The sequence below is a fragment of the Glycine soja genome, chromosome 7 (genome assembly GCF_004193775.1).
Source record: "Glycine soja cultivar W05 chromosome 7, ASM419377v2, whole genome shotgun sequence".
Classification (NCBI taxonomy): Eukaryota; Viridiplantae; Streptophyta; class Magnoliopsida; order Fabales; family Fabaceae; genus Glycine; species Glycine soja.
The window spans coordinates 6,534,864-6,551,161 of NC_041008.1; the positions used below are offsets into that span (position 1 = coordinate 6,534,864).

Genomic DNA, 16,298 nt, shown 5'->3' on the forward strand with positions numbered 1-16,298 from the left:
AATCAGTATTTAATTTTAATTATTTTTAATCAATTCTAATTTTATTGAAGATAATCGTGTGAATATTCAAATTACACAATATCAAATCATATTTATAAAAATCATTAATATTTTTATATAAAAATTATATATAAGAATTATGATTTGAACTAACGATTTATATATACACATATACTAAAAATACAAATATCACTATAACAGTAATATAAAAATAAATATCATTATACTTAATTTCACTAATACTATTAAAATTTATAATCCTTTTTTATAATAAATGTTAAAGCAAATAATTTATAAATTTACATATTAATAAATTATACTTCATATTTACCTTAAACAATATAAAATTATATATCTTAAAATAAAAATAAAATATTAATTTCTTGTGCATTGCACAATTCTACATGCATACTAGTTTGTTATAATTTCAATATTTTTATCAATTGTAAATGACCATTAATATGTTGGTAAAGTGTAAGTCTTTCATTATTTTTTTTAAGATTGATTTACATACTCAACCACAAACAAGTAATTCCAATCTGGCACTACTATCATTAAACAATGAACCAAAATCTATAAAAGTTTAGCCTATTTATCAAGAAATTTTATAATTAGGGAGATTTGTTTTATTCCTGTTATTCTGCTGTCACAAAAGGGAAAATACAATTCCACCAACAGAAAGAGACAACTATAAAATATTAAAATAACATTTTTTGAGAGGCAAAATATAAATGGAACATTACTCAATTTGGTTTCCTTTTCTAAAAAAACTGAAAAATAAATTAATTCCTTTTCATAGTGTCCATTCCAAAAAGAGTGAATTGATCTATATATGCAGTGGATTACAATTGACAATTGAGAGTCAAAAGCAAAACAGTGGATGCCTATTTTACTACAGGATAATTTAGGTAACCATTACATGTAGTAGGACACTAGGACGTATATGAAAATTTAATTTTTGTATATAATAATAAATTAATAAAAAAATCATTATTTTTTTTACCGAAAAAGTTCGATTTTGATCAGAAGAATCCATGATGCACTTCACTTTCTACCTCACATTTATAATTTGTTATTTTTTATGAGGGGCTAAAATTAAAGAATAATTAAGAGTATTGTAATTACACAATAAAAATTGTATATATATGTGCCTTGATCGATCTGTCTACAACATTATTCTTTTAGTTATTGGTATATGTGTTTTTATAACATATTAATTATAAGGTTTTTTTAGAAATTATAAATAAATTTCATAAATACTTATATGTTATTCTAAAAAATAAAAATATTATATTTTATTAAACTAATAAAAAAATAATTGGTCAATCCAATTCTTACACTACTCAGTATATTTCTAATAGCTAAATCACATTATTAATATAAATTTGACCAAAATTTCAAACAAATTAGTTAATAAAAGTATAAGAATGGTCAATCTTTATTAAAAAAGAATGGTCAATCTATTTTTTAAATTATTTACCAAAAAAACGGACAATGTACCCGAAAAAATATATTTTTAATTAGTCGGTTTTATTATTCAAAGAGTGAATATTGAAAGAATTGACTGCAAAGGATTAGAAAGAGAGAAATGTAAATGTGTATTATTTTCTTTCTATTTATTTCCAACTAAATAAAAAAAATGCATATTATTTTCCATATGTTCTTTTCTCTCGTTGAAACATACCATTAGAGAAATGTACATGTTTGGCCGTTTCATTCTTATTTTATTTTCATACTATATGCAAATATACAAATAAAGTTATATCAACACATGATATGATATGATTACATGCATCCGTTATTAATCACTTCCCTTGTCACTTGCATAGCACAATTTCGTGACGCCTAAAAAGCTCACGTTCCTGTTCAAAGTGGCGTACACGTTAATCCTCTTACTTTCTCTTTGTGTGATTCTCTCTCTCTCTCTTCCATTTGCATTTGCATTCTGGTGGTGACTTCGATGATGGTGTTTCAACTTTGAAGCACTAGAACTACAGAAGAAAAAATAGACACACAACACAAACATAAAAAAATTTTCTTCCTTAACAACAAAAACTTGTGTGGACCCCTCTATCTAGCTATCCTCATCTGTCATGTACTATGACTATTCTTCGTGTCGCCCAACAACATTGTAAAAGTGTTACCCTCTCAATCAACTTTCACTTTTCTTCCCACAATCCTAACCTTCACCACCAATTCTCTCTCCTCCTTGCTTTCTTTCTTTCTTCCACTTTTTCCATGTATTCAATACCTCCCCATATCAGAATTATGCCTCAACAAATCTTGGGTCGGTGTTAGATTAGCATTTTCTTCTCTTTGACATCAAAAAAGAGATGCCCTTGAGCAAAAGTTGTGACTTTTTTGTGGGAAAATTTGCTGCTAAGTAGTGGCATTCCTCTGAAAGAGTGTGTGTGGTGTTTGATGGACAATTTTGTAATCTGGTTCTTTTGAGGGAATAATGACTTGGTGGTGAAATTGAGATTGAGAGAGTCATAAGTTTTGATTCTTTTTTTTGGTTCTGATGGTGTGACTTTGTGGAGAGAATTATGTGTAGATGTTTTATGTTACAGGTGGGTAAGGATTTAATGGAACTTGGATGCACCACATACTGTTATTTTCAGTAGCTGAATTGTTGGAGGGGATAAATGGCTATTTTATTGCAGGCATGGATTCAGTTGCGTAGAAGTAATGAATCTTGTTGCTTGAATTGGTGATTTTGAGAGTGCTAAGGATAAGCTTTTTTTGTATGTGCCTGAAGGTTTTGGTGTGGTGTGGTGTGATTAATTATCAAACTTTTTCATCACGTTTGATCATTGAGTATGTTTTTTTAATTGGAAGAAGGGAGAATCAATGAGCTGTTATTCTTTGACTCGTTGTTGTCAATTGTAAAAGCTGAGGCCTTATAGAGTTGTCTCAATTGTCCTTTTCTTTGTGAGGAAGAGCGATAACTGGGATTTTAATCTTTCTCTCTGGAACTTCAGAACACAGACAGACAGTTAAGGCCAGTGGGAAAAAGCATTGATACCTTCCTCTCCAAAGGAGGTTAAAACTTCGTGAGCTTCACTCAATTGGGAACCTTGGAGGACTGAAACAGGAATTCCTAAATGCTTCCTGAGTGGACTCATCAGGTTGCATCTTTGTCTTTTGGTCCTTCGCCATATTGAGTCAAAAAGGCTCAGAATATGAGGTACTTGTTTGAACCAATCTCATTTTTCATGTGATTATTCAGTTATTGCTACATGACATAGATTGATAATTTAGTTGCATAACCTATCAAATTGTTCGACTCTTATATTTCGTAATTATTTTCCTATGAATGTTCAGTTTTGTCTTTTATGCCCCCGTGGAATTGATAATTTTGATGATCACTTTGTGGTTAAGTTTAATTCCTCAAAGTATGTAACTAGGTTCTCTACATGAGTTGATTTAACAAAATGTGTTGGCATAAAGAGACTAGTAACTTTGATGTGCATATATCTAATGCATCATTTATCCCATTGTTAGTGTGTTGTATGCATGAACTAAGTGGTTTTGGGGGCATTAGAGTGAGTAAGTAATGATATATTTTAGGTGTTTTGTTGACTTTTAACTGCATCTATTTACTTTGTTCATCTGTCAGGTTTGGCAATCTTACCTATGAAATCATTTGAATGATTGTGGCATAGTAAGGCAAGACTATCTTAGTACCCTTTAAGGGAAAAGAAAAGAGGAAACAAGGAGGTCAATTGTGCCCAATCATCATGACAAAGAAGTCCCAAAGACGTCCGGTGCGGTATGAGAAAGATAAATCAGGCTGCATTTGGGGTTTTATTAGTATGTTTGATTTTCGCCACGGTCACTCCACTAGGAAGATGATTGCAGATAAGAGGCGAAGCAGCAAGCATGCTGTTGGTAAGAACTCTACTTAATATCCAGATTGGTACAGAATTGACAATCATGCTCATGTGTATAAATCTATAAGGTATATCCACCAAACACCAAAGACTTTCTATATGCTAAATAAATAACAAAATCAGTATATACTGAGTCATTGTGCAGGGGCTAATGTTTGCATGTCAAGCAATTTTCTGAAGTGGTTTGGATTTTAAATATTTCATAATCATAAAAAAAAATGTTTCTCCTGTCTAATGTATATATAATGATTGTAGAATAACTTGTGTTGTGGTACAACTGCACTGGTTTCATGGAAAAATTAATAAAAATTATTGAATCTCATTTTCTTTTCTCACAGGTGTTGTGCATTCTAAGAATAAGTTTGAGATGTTGGGCAATTTGGGTGAAGTTTGTCAAAGCAGTTCTGTAAGTCCATGCATCCATATGCTTATGCCACATTGCCAGTCTTGAATGTGAAACTTAAACGTTTACAAAATTCTAGGTCATTAGTAAAATTCGGTTATCTGCTAAGAGGATGCCTGTGCATTTATTGATATTACTGTATCATGAATGTTTCAGGACAACAGAGAGAATAGAAGACCAACAGTTGCAACTGCTGCTAATAAGCCTAGTGTGAAGAAACTCATAGAAGAAGAGATGTTCATTGACCAGAATGCAATGAAGGATACAGATGGTGCTCAAATAGAATCAAAGGAATCCAGATTAAGGCGTGAAGTCCTTTTGAAGTTAGATTCCAAAAGGAAAAAGAAATCTTACAAGAAAAACCGTGATACGGAGGACACCGATGATTCAAATTTGGATACTACCTTGAAATCTGAATTCACACATAATCAGCACTCAAGGAAGCAATCGAAAGATAATCTTGATCTGGATAAGATGATTGAAGACTTTTGTCATCTAAAAGATGCTTGTTCCATGATGCATGGCAATGATGGAGAAGTAGAACTTGATGCACAATCAAACCAGAAGCAAGCTATCTCTGAAAAAGCAACAGATGCAATTTGTGAATTTGTGAATCAGATGATATTAAACGGCAAAGATCCAGCTGAAGCGAGAAAATTCCTTTGCTCCCATCAACTTATGGAAGTTCTCCAGCTTATAAGTTCGGATAAGGAATTGTTTCTTTCACTTATACAAAACCCGAATTCACTTTTGTTGAAATGTGTTCAAGAGTTTAGGAATTCTCAGGAAACAAATGAAAAAGAATATGGTTGTGTCACTGATTCCAACTTCTCAGAACAAGATCATGGCAACATGGAACAGAATAGGGAGATAGTAAACCACAAAAAGCATAACTTTTTCAGAAAAAAGACAAAGTCTCAATCAAAAACTTCAACAAATGAAAATGAGAATACTAATTTGTCAAGTAGAATTGTTATTATGAAGCCTGGGCAGATAGGCTTTCAAAATTTTGAAACTGGAAACAACCTTGCCTCATCCCAAGATACTCATGATTCTGTCAAATACAATGGTTCTCCAGGGAGAGGTAGTTCACATTTTTCTCTTACAGAGATAAAAAAGAAATTAAAGCATGCTATGGGAAAGGAGAGACATCGAAACCCTGAAGGGATCTCAAAAAGACACCCTGCTGCTGAATGTCAAAATAAGTGGCCTACCAGCAAAGCCATTGGTAAAGACAATGTTGGAATGAGATCTCCTAATAAAGACCACTTCTTCATTGAAAAAATTGCAAGACCTACCACTGGTGCTATGCAAGGAGACAAGACTGGTACAGCTAAAGATTCTGAATTGATTGTGGAACATGAAAATGGTACTTATTCAAAACAAAGGGTTTCCAACTTATATATTGAGGCCAACAAACATCTGTGTGAGATTGTAGGTAATGGAGACGAGAAAATAGACTTGTCAAGTAGGAAGATTTCCAGAACCCTTGGAAAAATACTATCTCTTCCTGAGTACAACTTTTCTCCCCTTGGCAGTCCTGGAAGGGATTGGGAGCATCATTTTGTGACTGCAACGACAAGGTTTTCTACTTCAGATAAAGTGCCTTCCAAACAAGGAAATTCGGTTGGTCATTTGGATCAGGAAATGGACAATTCAGAGAAGCAGTCAAGCATTTGTCATGAAAGCTCTAAAGATACAGTGCAGGAAATTAAGTCAGACTCAAATTTCGCAGACAACCTTAGTCATGTTCATAGAGTAGAAAATTTTAGTCGTGTTAGAGATGAGATAATTACTGAAGGTATCATGTCTAAAATATATGATTTAAGTAATGGATTCTATGATAGACTTTGGTGTATGTTTATTTACATATTCTGTTGCTTATCCTTTCTTGATTTCTGTGCAGGTGATATAGAATCTGCAAAAGAGGTGAATGTTTTGGAATCTTCCTCAGAACCAGTTGACCTCAGTGCAGGAAAGGAGGACCAAAACTATGGTATCTCAGAAACTTCTGATTGTGCAAGATGTTCTCAATGTTCAAAGCAGGTAGTATTTCTGTGCATTATAATTTCATGTAAATCAATGATTTTGGATAAATTTGATTATTATACCAGACATATGTTAAGGACTAGTTATGATTTGTTTAGCAGTGTAGTTCTATGGCTTCTTTGGTGAAGTGACCCCTTATTTAATTCTAAACTATCATTTATTCTCTCTGTAGGATGTAACAGAAGTAAACAAACCAACATCTCCACTGTCATCCCCCTCGCACTCTTCCCCCACTAAGAAAATTGAAGAGCTAAGTGTTACAGAGGTATCTGGTCGGCCAAGTCCTGTATCTGTTCTTGATACCCCATTCTTAGAGGATGATATCAACCCTGGCTACTCCAGATTTCAACCGGGTAAGAATTCCTGCACTAAAGTCATGAAGGCTATCTAACAGTGTTCCTAAACAGTTAAACTCTCTTTCTAAAGAGCTAGATCTTTAAAAACTTGTTTCCAATGGTTCTACTGCCTCTAACTGTTCATTAAACACAGACATAAAAATATGGAGTGCTGCTTGCTGGTTACTGGGGAGCTCTAAATCATACTTATCCTGAAATTCCTCTAGAAATTAATAGTTTCAACTTATTTGTTCAGTTGCATTTTATTGTCCTTTGTTGTCCTTGGAGATAATACAATGTTATGAATTATATTAAGGGGCCAATCAGCCTAAAATGTAAAAATGTAAAATACCTTTTTGTTTGCCATATTAATTTTAATTTGATATCGCGTTCATTCATGTTTTTCAGTTGAAGTACCAGCACGGCTGCTGCAATTTGAAGAACAAAATTGTTCTCTTTTGAATCAAATCAATAGAGACAAATATTGTCTTAAAGAAAATGAATGGATATATGATTGCATCAAAGCAGTCCTGCAAGCCTCTGGATTGACTGTAGATCAATTGCTGACGAAATGTCTTTCCTCAGACAAGATACTAGATCCTTCCTTGTTTGATCTGGTAGAGTTCTTACCAAACCAGTTTTGCAATGATCAGAAGCTCATCAATGACTGCATCAATGACGTTCTCATGGAGGTTTGTCGGAATTACTTCGGGGTCTCACCTTGTGTGTCATTTGTAAGTCCTGGCATTAGGCCTATTCCAAATATGAAGAAGATGATTCTCAAAGTCTGCGAAGGAGTGTGCTGGCATTTCCTTCCCTTGCCCCCACCGCGTACCTTGGACAAAATTATTAAAAAAGACATGGATAAAAATGGGGCATGGTTGGACCATAATCTTGATGCTGAAACAATTGGTTTTGAAATGGGAGAAGCCATCCTTGCAGAACTGATGGAAGATACAATACTTAGCTGTGTAAGCAAAAGTCCAGAAAGTGAATGTTCTCAGCTTCAATTTGAATATAAGGACAATGAAAACAGCAAAACTATGTAAAAAAACAAAAACACTACTTTTTGTTCATTATCACCTCTTAGATTGCTTTGAGAGGTGGAAGGGAAGTAAAGAATACTGGGGACTTGTAGGCTTTTTTTTAAAGCATATTTGGTAGCATAACATTTCTCTTTGATCATGCCTGACTTCTCCAGTGTTAAATACTTTCATGGTGAGTGAGGATACTCAAATAAGGGACCACAAGTCACAATAAGTAAATAAGAAGCCAGTTGCAACTGCTTCTTGCTAAAGTACAAATGATGCTTGTCTTGTTTACAATGACAAAAGTTTAACAGTTTTATTCTGTGTGTGCTTCACTTCACCCACTAAGGGCCAACGTTATTTAGTTGTAGATTTTTTAGAGTTTGATATGCTGATCATATATATATTAGCAGGTGTGTTTGATATCAATCATATCATTATCATCCTTACTTTGCATATTAGCTTCTTTTTTTTTTGTTAATCTATATATTGTATGTAATAGAAAATAATGAAGTGTGAACTCAGCATATTCAAGTTTCCAAGGGAAGAAAGAAGAGACATGAAACCATGACCGTAGTGCCATTAGGAAACTGCAAAGTGCTTTGTTTGAAGCTAAAGAACATGTGAACAAATTTTCATTGCTTGATACATTTAATTTTTCGTATCATTTTATAAAATTGTTATACATTCTTTAAAATAAATATTTTGCTAAAAACATAATATAACTACATTGAATAAAGAAACTACCATGTCCAAATTCTTCCAACCAGGATCTCGACAAAATAATGTTTAAAAATTGTAAATCTTTAAAATATAATGTTCATGAAATAAATATATGATTCATAAGTATGTATATATGTGTTTGGTTTACTTTTCACTATTCAATAATACATTATAATTTTTTTGGCCTAGCAACCCATTTAGTCCTAATAATTATAAAATTTAAATTTTAGTCCCAATACTTAAAATCATTCCTTTTATTCAAAATTAACCTATTTTTCCTATGTACACTTTCATCCGTAAACCTCTCCTTTTGAAGTTGCTATTTCCACAATCTATGGTTGTGGATCCAAAATTCCAACCATTGTAGCTTCTTGCTTCCGGTGAGACTCCTCCAAGAGAACACGGTGGATGATAACCTCGCACAACACCACCACGCCTCCAATGTCTGAGTTGTAGTAGATGGAATACCCCAAGATAGATGCTAGCAGGAAGTACCTGCAATGGCAATCGTCACCATGTGCATGTCATGGTCGTTGGAGTCTCGTGGTGAACAGTATTATGTAATTTTGTTTATCTTCTAATTCGTAGACTTGTCTCACCAAAAAAATGCAACATCCCGATGAATTTCTGGTTACACGAGGTTGTCGAAAATCAATTTCATAGAGTCGATGAATTTTACCCAACGGTAATTGAAATGCCTTAAAAAATTACATTCCCATCTTCAAATGCTTTATCCAAACACAGGGTCGATGAATTTATTTTTTCTGAGAAAAAACATATTAGAATATGGGATTTAAATAAAGGGCAGATTTTGATGCTACTAAAATGCTTGGAATCAAAGAGAACTGAATATAATTGTTCCATTCCATTCTGTTCATAGTCCAAATGCATACGCGACCCAAGAATCCTTCAAGATTGAATCACTCCACCAATTGAAGTAAGATTTTGTACACATTTTAAGTAAGCTAAAGAGAAATGGGAAAACCCCAATATGATCTTTCGGCCTTGAAGAGAGCGTCAAGAATGTCAACTTCATCTTTCACCCAAATGTAAAGGCAAAACTCCAACTAAATTTATACCAATGATAGAAAGTGAAATGAACACTCAAAAGTGCACCATCGATGATAATATATTCAGGCTTAGCTGTGGGTATAAGCATGATCATTAAAGCGTTGAGTGAGCTTAAAAGGAAGCTACTTGGCCTTCTTAAGAAGATTAGAGGTTCGAAACTCTGCATCGTCTCTAATGAAACTCCACCAAATGTAAGTCAGAGGAATAGTGGTGGCATGCCAAAGAGCATGTGCATCAAAAAGTCCTTGATGTGGAGGGAAATCATAGATTTCTAGGAGCATCGCAAGGCCACCAGCAATAACAACGAGCCAGAGCTTCCAACGCGAAGGATGGTTACTAACACCAGCCCAAACTGCCCACATGGAAAGTTGTGCCACAGCCATCACTACGCAAACTATCATATTCCATCCTACACAGTTAGATTGAGTGTTATCAAAATCCGCAACCACGAGAGGAGAAAAAGGAATGAATAAGAGAAATGACGAACATAATGAAGAAAATTACAAGTTAAAACTTATGTTTCTCTCAAGTGTACATAAAATCTCTCGCATTAGAATACTTGCAGTAAAACCATAACTTCAATTTTGATAAAGATGGTAGCCATTCCAAATCCAATCTTTCCTAAGAGTCACTGCCACTGCTTAAGCCGAAAGAGTGACTTGGAAGAAAAATGATAAGTTAAGAATCTTGTCAATAATCTTGTGATTGAAGAAGAAACCGCATAGATGAATAACATACATAATTAACAGACAGCGCAAGGTAAGTTTTTCATCAAGGAGAGAAATAAATAACACATTGTTCCTACAATCAACTCTCAGTCTTGGCAATAATAATATAAAGATTACATGACAGGACTTACCATAATCTAGTAAATAGAAGTTGATGTACATTACGTGGGTGGTCACAAAAGCAATCAATGGAGCAGCAACCATAACTCTGGTAGCCTCATCCCTAATACTGAATGTCCGTAAGATGGCTAAAATGAGGGAGTACCCAAGGAGAACGACTGCAGATGAGTAGTCTAGTTTCTCTGTTAGATCAACATCTCTGCAGCACAAAACAATGAAAATTAAGCTTTAGAAGAAAAGGACAAAGAACTTGAGAGAAAAAGAAAATTTTAAGATTCATAAATTGCAATATTTGACAAGTAATTGAGACATGTTTCGTTTCTTTCTAACAGTTTGAGTGGGATTTTAAAACAAGAGTGAGGTAATTTCTTGAAAACAATTGGAGCATCAACATAATTCAGAACAATATCAGAATTAGCTTTAATTAAAACCAATTATATTATGGACTACACAAAATGAAGTTTATAAAGGCTTCCATTTTAAAGGAAAAAAAGTCTTCACAGAGGTTAATGTGTCTTAGAAGGGGGAAGTATTAGGAATAATCATATACTAAAAATTAACATAAGAAATAGTTTATGCATTAGCATGTTGTATGCATATATTGTTATTCAATTTGTGTCACATAGTTTGCCAGGTGATTAAAACTTCAATATAAGAACTAAGTAGTATCACTGCACTAAGAAATACCAATAGACAGCATAACAATCAATCATTCTTTAGAATCAGTGCAAAATACTGAAAATATCCACATAAGTAACTTACCGACTGTGGAAAACAGCACTCCAGAACCAGGAGTTAAGTGATAAAAGTCCATACATATGCCACAAACCAGCATACTCATAATATGCCTTCTTTCCATCTTTTAGAGGCAATTTATAGTGTATAAGAATGAAAAAGGAAACCCAACCATGAAAATGCATTGCGAGATTGAGAGCTGAGAAAGCCACAGAAGCAGGCTCCTGATTAAAAGGATACATGGCAGTTCATTAAACAAAGGGATTTGAGATCATTGGATGCCAACTCAAAATGAAAAACATTAGGATATGGCTTCTTTGCTATCATACCTGCATCCCATATATACGCCTGAATGGCCATTTGCCATGATATTTGACAGGTCCAAGGTTATGTGACTCCCTTTCTTTCTCTCTGTCAAGCATGCAGTAGTACCGGCAGTCACCTTGACAATCCCATTTTTTCCATTGTAAATAGAGTGGTTCTTGTTGCATGTACCATGGGCGATCAATAAATTCTCCATCAGAAGAAAATTTACAGTTTGGAAAGCATCTTTGCCCAATGCATCCAGTTTCTTGACATTGTGTTATACAACCCCTGATTTCCAAATCAAACAAGAAATAAAAATAGATTGGAGAAATCAAAAAACATAACTTAAATCATAGAGCAAATAGTAACTCAAATTTGGATGCAATGAAGATTTCCTATGTACTAAAATTAGCAAAACTGAAAAAAGGAACCAGAGGTAATAGATGATGGGCCAGTAGGAAAGGCATCACTTTTAGTGGTAGTATAGTATCTAAAGTTTAGTTCTTGATAGAAACCAGTGATCTCAATTAATCCAAGAGGCAAATCCTACCTAGTGATGGGGCTTGGTTGTTATTGTTGATGATGTTATATCGGAAACTACTTTGTATGGGGATGTTTGGTGTGAGAAAATGCCTTTTGTTTTTATTTTCTGTTTTTTTCTTTCAATTACAAAAATGTCACATTGTTTTCATTTTGTTTCCAATTTTCACAGGGTTGTATAAGATTTTGTTTTCACTATTTTCAGTACAAACTAGGAAAACCGGAAACAATGAAAAAGTGGCATTTTTGTAATTAAAAACAGAAAACAATTTCTCAATCCAAACAACTCCTAACATCCCAAGTTACTTCACAGTAAAGATTGGAGCTAAGTAGCAAGTACCTATAGCGCGGATCAGCATCACCAGCACTTGCGTCAATTACCTCCACAGACCAAGAAAGCACCAAAAGGAAAGCACACACCCAACCATCTAACATCTGGTTACATCACATTTAAATTAAAAAGAAAAGAGAGAACAAATATTTACACAAAATCTAAGATATAGAGAGAGAATAAGATCTTCAAATCAAGACCCACATCTCAAATCTCGTGGAAATGGAACCTTCAACGTTGTGATAGATCGGAAGTTCAAAAAATAAAGAGTGGAAATAGCTCAAGCAGACAAAATCGCATCTACGCAAAATTTGCAGATACATTTAATAACAGAATAATACATGGTAGCAGATTGAGCTCTAGTGGGAGGTGAAACAGGGCAAAAAAGAATAAAACTTTGAATAGTTTTCGGCGAAGAGAGTGGTGTGTTAAATATAATGAATTAAAATTGGAAAAAACACAGATGAGCTTCTAATTCTAACCCCTTTCTCCCTCCCTAGCTTTTCGAGCATGCAGAAGAAGAAGGGAGAGGGAGATGCTTACAATGGCCGACTAAGGGTGGCGGCGCAGTGGCGAGGTGGCACGGCGGCGCGGTGGCGTGGTGAAGAGAGACCGATGGCAAATGTGTGGACACTGAAGAGAGGAGGAAGAAAATCGAGTGTTTCACTGGGTCGTGAGAGAAGGCCGAAGAGAGACCTTGGGTCAGTAGTGTTGGGTCCTTGTCTCCGTGAGGGAAATTACTTAAAGTACCCTATAGTTTGCTTAGTGCACCCCCAAAAAACCTCAAACAGCCAAAAATACCCCTGAACCCCAGCACCTCATATTACCTGCCAAACGCCAAAGCTCCTCCGCCGCTCGCTGCCGCTGCGCGCTTTGCCTCAAGCACAAGGAGTACGACGACTATGTCCAAAACTAGCCAATAAACAAATATAAAAAACACATTTCTGTATTTCTGTTATACAATTATACAATGGAATTATGTTTTCATTATTTACTAAAGGGGTGAAAAAAATTAAACAACAAAAATATGAGACTTTGGTATACATTATACAATGAAATTGTATTTGTTATTTACGTGGAAAAAATCAAACAATGAAAATTGTGTATAGGGTTGATTTGGGCTAATCATTTTTGTGCTTTGAATTTCAATTATAGTGAAAAAAGTTTGGAAACATTGACCAATATTTATAAAGTTTAAGAACCAAAACCATAAATATAAAAAAGTTTGGGAACCGAAAACATAGTCTACCCTTTTTTTTAAGATGGAATCCAATTTTTTTATTTTGTAACATTTGATGGGATCTATGTTTTTTCTTTATTATATTGAGCCAGTTTTTTTTTATGTTGGACTTCATCAATTTGTGACTTATGAATGTATTATCTATTAAATCGTTATATTTCATGTATTGATTTAAAAGTATGACAATATTATAATTAGTCATTGGAATGATATAATATGCTAAGGCAAATTATTATTTCATATAAACATTACATATATAATTAAAAATTAACATTATGCCATTTATGTTGTTAAGTAATAAACACTAATACAAAAATGCATTTTAACATTGTTGGTCCCATGTCGGTTTTTGCATAAATAATGTTAAAAAATGTAGTGACATTTTTTAAATTAAGCCGAACTTTTTTTACATTGGTTATTAAATAACAGATGTTAAAGTAGGTTTTCAATATCAATTAGTTAATAAATTGATGTTGCAAGAAGAATAACAACAACATTTTACGCAAAATTGATGTTAACTTTAGAGGGATAATAAAATTACCACTCTCTCTCGGAGTCCCTCTCGCACCTTCACTTCATCATAACGATATTTCACTTTTAGAATTTTGTCACCACTGTTCTTCCATTGAGACGATGCTTCACTCTATCTCACTTCATCATCATTCTTGTTTGTGTCAAACTCTCAGAGTTCGATGACAGTGTTGTGGTGCATTTTCCCTTACTTTATATTCTTTCTATCTTTGTTTATAACGAGTGTTAATGACTATTTTTCTCCATTATTCATGATGCCTCGTTGACCTTGACACCGATGAACCATCATTGTTGTGCTTTGTAACCCTTTTATCATATTCATGTTTGAATCTCCCTTGTATCCTTTTCCTCATGCTGGTTGTTGAAATTAGAACATGGCTCATTTTGCTACAAGGGTTTTCTAGGTTTGGGATTGAAAACTAGGATTAATGTTTTTGTTTTCTCATAAGGAGGGAAAGAAAAAAGGGGTTGGAATTGGGTATGGATGTGATAATAATTAAGACTGAAAGAGGAGATTTCTTGATGGTAGTGTCTAAAGTAGATGAAAATTTGTTAGCACCAATAATAGGATCTTATGACAAGTCTTTACCTGTAATTTATTTTGAGGATCTTACGACTTTAGTACAAAAGTATGAGGAATAGATGACAAAATAACTTTACTCATTTAATAAATCTAAAATTATTGTGTGGTGGTGCGACTTTTATGATTTTATCAATATTAAAAGAAATATCATAATCACATCCTCAATTTATCATATCATTAGGTCATTTATGTTTCTCAAAAAAGTTTAGTCGATACAAAATTAATGCAAGACTTATAAATGAATCAAAAGCTTGACACTATGCATGTCTTGTGTGTGACGATGACGATGATGTCATAAATTGAATCATTAATATCACTACCATACTAACTAGCAAACTATCTAGTAAGCCAACCTAAACTAATGACCTTTATACTGAGTTTTGAAATACAATCCAATGCATATATGGAAGAAAAAAACAAGATACAAAACAAGCCACACTCTAAGGCATACTTGAGCTTGGGCAAGGATGTATGTTGGTGTTTAACGATGTATACAACTCTTTTATTCATATAGTACACAAGTAATGATTTTTTATTCAAACATTTCTTCAATGATTTTGTTTGAGTTGTTGCTTTATTTCTAGAGTATTGCATATTTAAATAAGTATTAAATATGTCTTTATTCCTTTAACTTTTAATGGATTTCATTTTTAGTTCTTAAATAAAATTTTGATCAATATTAATCCGTATATTTTATTCATTAATGTTTATAGTCTCTACGTTAAACTAGTAATTCATATTTTTTTGGAAAATCCAAGAAGTTACATGGAAGAGAGATTGGAAAATAAAAAGAATGTGAAAAAAAAAACAAGAAAGAAACACAACCTAAGAACCATTTCCAAACCCCAATCTTTGAACCCTTATAATCCCCACTCCTACTTTCCAAACAAATGCTAAATCCTCCAATTTCAATCTCACTTCACAAAATCCTTCTATTAATTTGCTCCATAAGCAACATTGTGTACAAAGGGTGAACATTGGGTGGTGATGGTGATAAAAGAGAGAAACAACGATGATGAGTTCTCTAGTGTTGAGGTTCTCTTATTTTAGTGTTTGATATTTTGGTTCATGAGTTAAGTGGTTTATATTTTTTCTTATAGTTGATTGTTGATTGTGTATTGTTTGGGGTTGTTGATCTTGCTTACCACATCTTTTTTTCTTATTTCTTTCAAATTTTCAAACCTTTTTTTTGTGGTTTTATATCACTAGAAAAATTATAGCACATATAATCAGTAGAAAATATTTTTAAACAATAATATTTTATCATGTGACTCTCACATAAGACTAGTAATTCATATGATAAATCATATGATTGTCACACTATTACTTAATAATAATATTTGATGGGAGAGACTATAAACAATGTTGAATAATAATCAAACAGGATAGGTAAATTTTTTTATTAAAAGACTAAAAGTAAATTTTATGAAAATGTAAGAAATTAAAAAACATAATATATTATTTTTTTATATGATTGCCACATTAAATTGGTAATTTTTGTGACAAGTCACATGATTAATAATATAATTGTCACATCATCAGTTAATAATATCACTTAACATATGAATTAAAAATGTTAATAAAGAAAATATATAGATCAATATTAATAAAAATGAAGAGATCAAAACGTATTTAACCCATTATAAAACTCTAAAATTAATCTCAATGATTGATGATAAAAA

At 33.1% G+C, this 16,298-nt stretch overlaps 2 protein-coding genes across 4 annotated transcripts; one reads left to right on the plus strand and one right to left on the minus strand.

Moving 5' to 3' along the window:
* The first annotated feature begins 1,865 nt into the window (after positions 1 to 1,865).
* On the plus strand, positions 1,866 to 8,036 carry LOC114418434. 2 transcript variants are annotated; one of them, XM_028383768.1, is made up of 7 exons: positions 1,866 to 3,187; positions 3,620 to 3,891; positions 4,232 to 4,299; positions 4,453 to 6,097; positions 6,212 to 6,342; positions 6,518 to 6,698; positions 7,089 to 8,036. In XM_028383768.1, the coding sequence occupies exons 2-7, from the start codon at positions 3,741 to 3,743 to the stop codon at positions 7,727 to 7,729; spliced, it is 2,817 nt and encodes a 938-aa protein (XP_028239569.1). In that variant the 5' UTR covers positions 1,866 to 3,187; positions 3,620 to 3,740; the 3' UTR covers positions 7,730 to 8,036. The 2 variants fall into 2 exon arrangements, with proteins under 2 accessions (XP_028239569.1, XP_028239568.1); XM_028383767.1 differs by having other exon boundaries at positions 1,868 to 3,187; positions 6,203 to 6,342.
* A 1,221-nt stretch (positions 8,037 to 9,257) lies between these two features.
* LOC114418435 (post-GPI attachment to proteins factor 3-like) lies at positions 9,258 to 12,954 on the minus strand. 2 transcript variants are annotated; one of them, XM_028383769.1, is made up of 6 exons: positions 12,806 to 12,954; positions 12,272 to 12,366; positions 11,415 to 11,679; positions 11,113 to 11,309; positions 10,362 to 10,549; positions 9,258 to 9,911 (listed from the first exon to the last, which is right to left on the minus strand). In XM_028383769.1, exons 2-6 carry the CDS (start codon positions 12,364 to 12,366, stop codon positions 9,625 to 9,627), a joined length of 1,032 nt encoding a protein of 343 aa, XP_028239570.1. In that variant the 5' UTR covers positions 12,806 to 12,954; the 3' UTR covers positions 9,258 to 9,624. The 2 variants fall into 2 exon arrangements, with proteins under 2 accessions (XP_028239570.1, XP_028239571.1); XM_028383770.1 differs by lacking the exon at positions 12,806 to 12,954 and adding an exon at positions 12,467 to 12,485.
* Positions 12,955 to 16,298: the final 3,344 nt, after the last annotated feature.

Bases quoted from the DNA above. Each gene is read 5' to 3' on its own strand.
- LOC114418435 (XM_028383769.1), bottom strand. From the start codon at position 12,366: ATGTTAGATGGTTGGGTGTGTGCTTTCCTTTTGGTGCTTTCTTGGTCT. The intron at 10,550-11,112 runs GTAAGTTACTTA...TTTGTGCTGCAG, and splicing joins AGTGCTGTTTTCCACAGTCG to AGATGTTGATCTAACAGAGA. The intron at 9,912-10,361 runs GTAAGTCCTGTC...CTAACTGTGTAG, and splicing joins CTTCTATTTACTAGATTATG to GATGGAATATGATAGTTTGC.
- LOC114418434 (XM_028383767.1), top strand. From the start codon at position 3,741: ATGACAAAGAAGTCCCAAAGACGTCCGGTGCGGTATGAGAAAGATAAA. The intron at 3,892-4,231 runs GTAAGAACTCTA...CTTTTCTCACAG, and splicing joins AAGCAGCAAGCATGCTGTTG to GTGTTGTGCATTCTAAGAAT. The intron at 6,699-7,088 runs GTAAGAATTCCT...CATGTTTTTCAG, and splicing joins CTACTCCAGATTTCAACCGG to TTGAAGTACCAGCACGGCTG.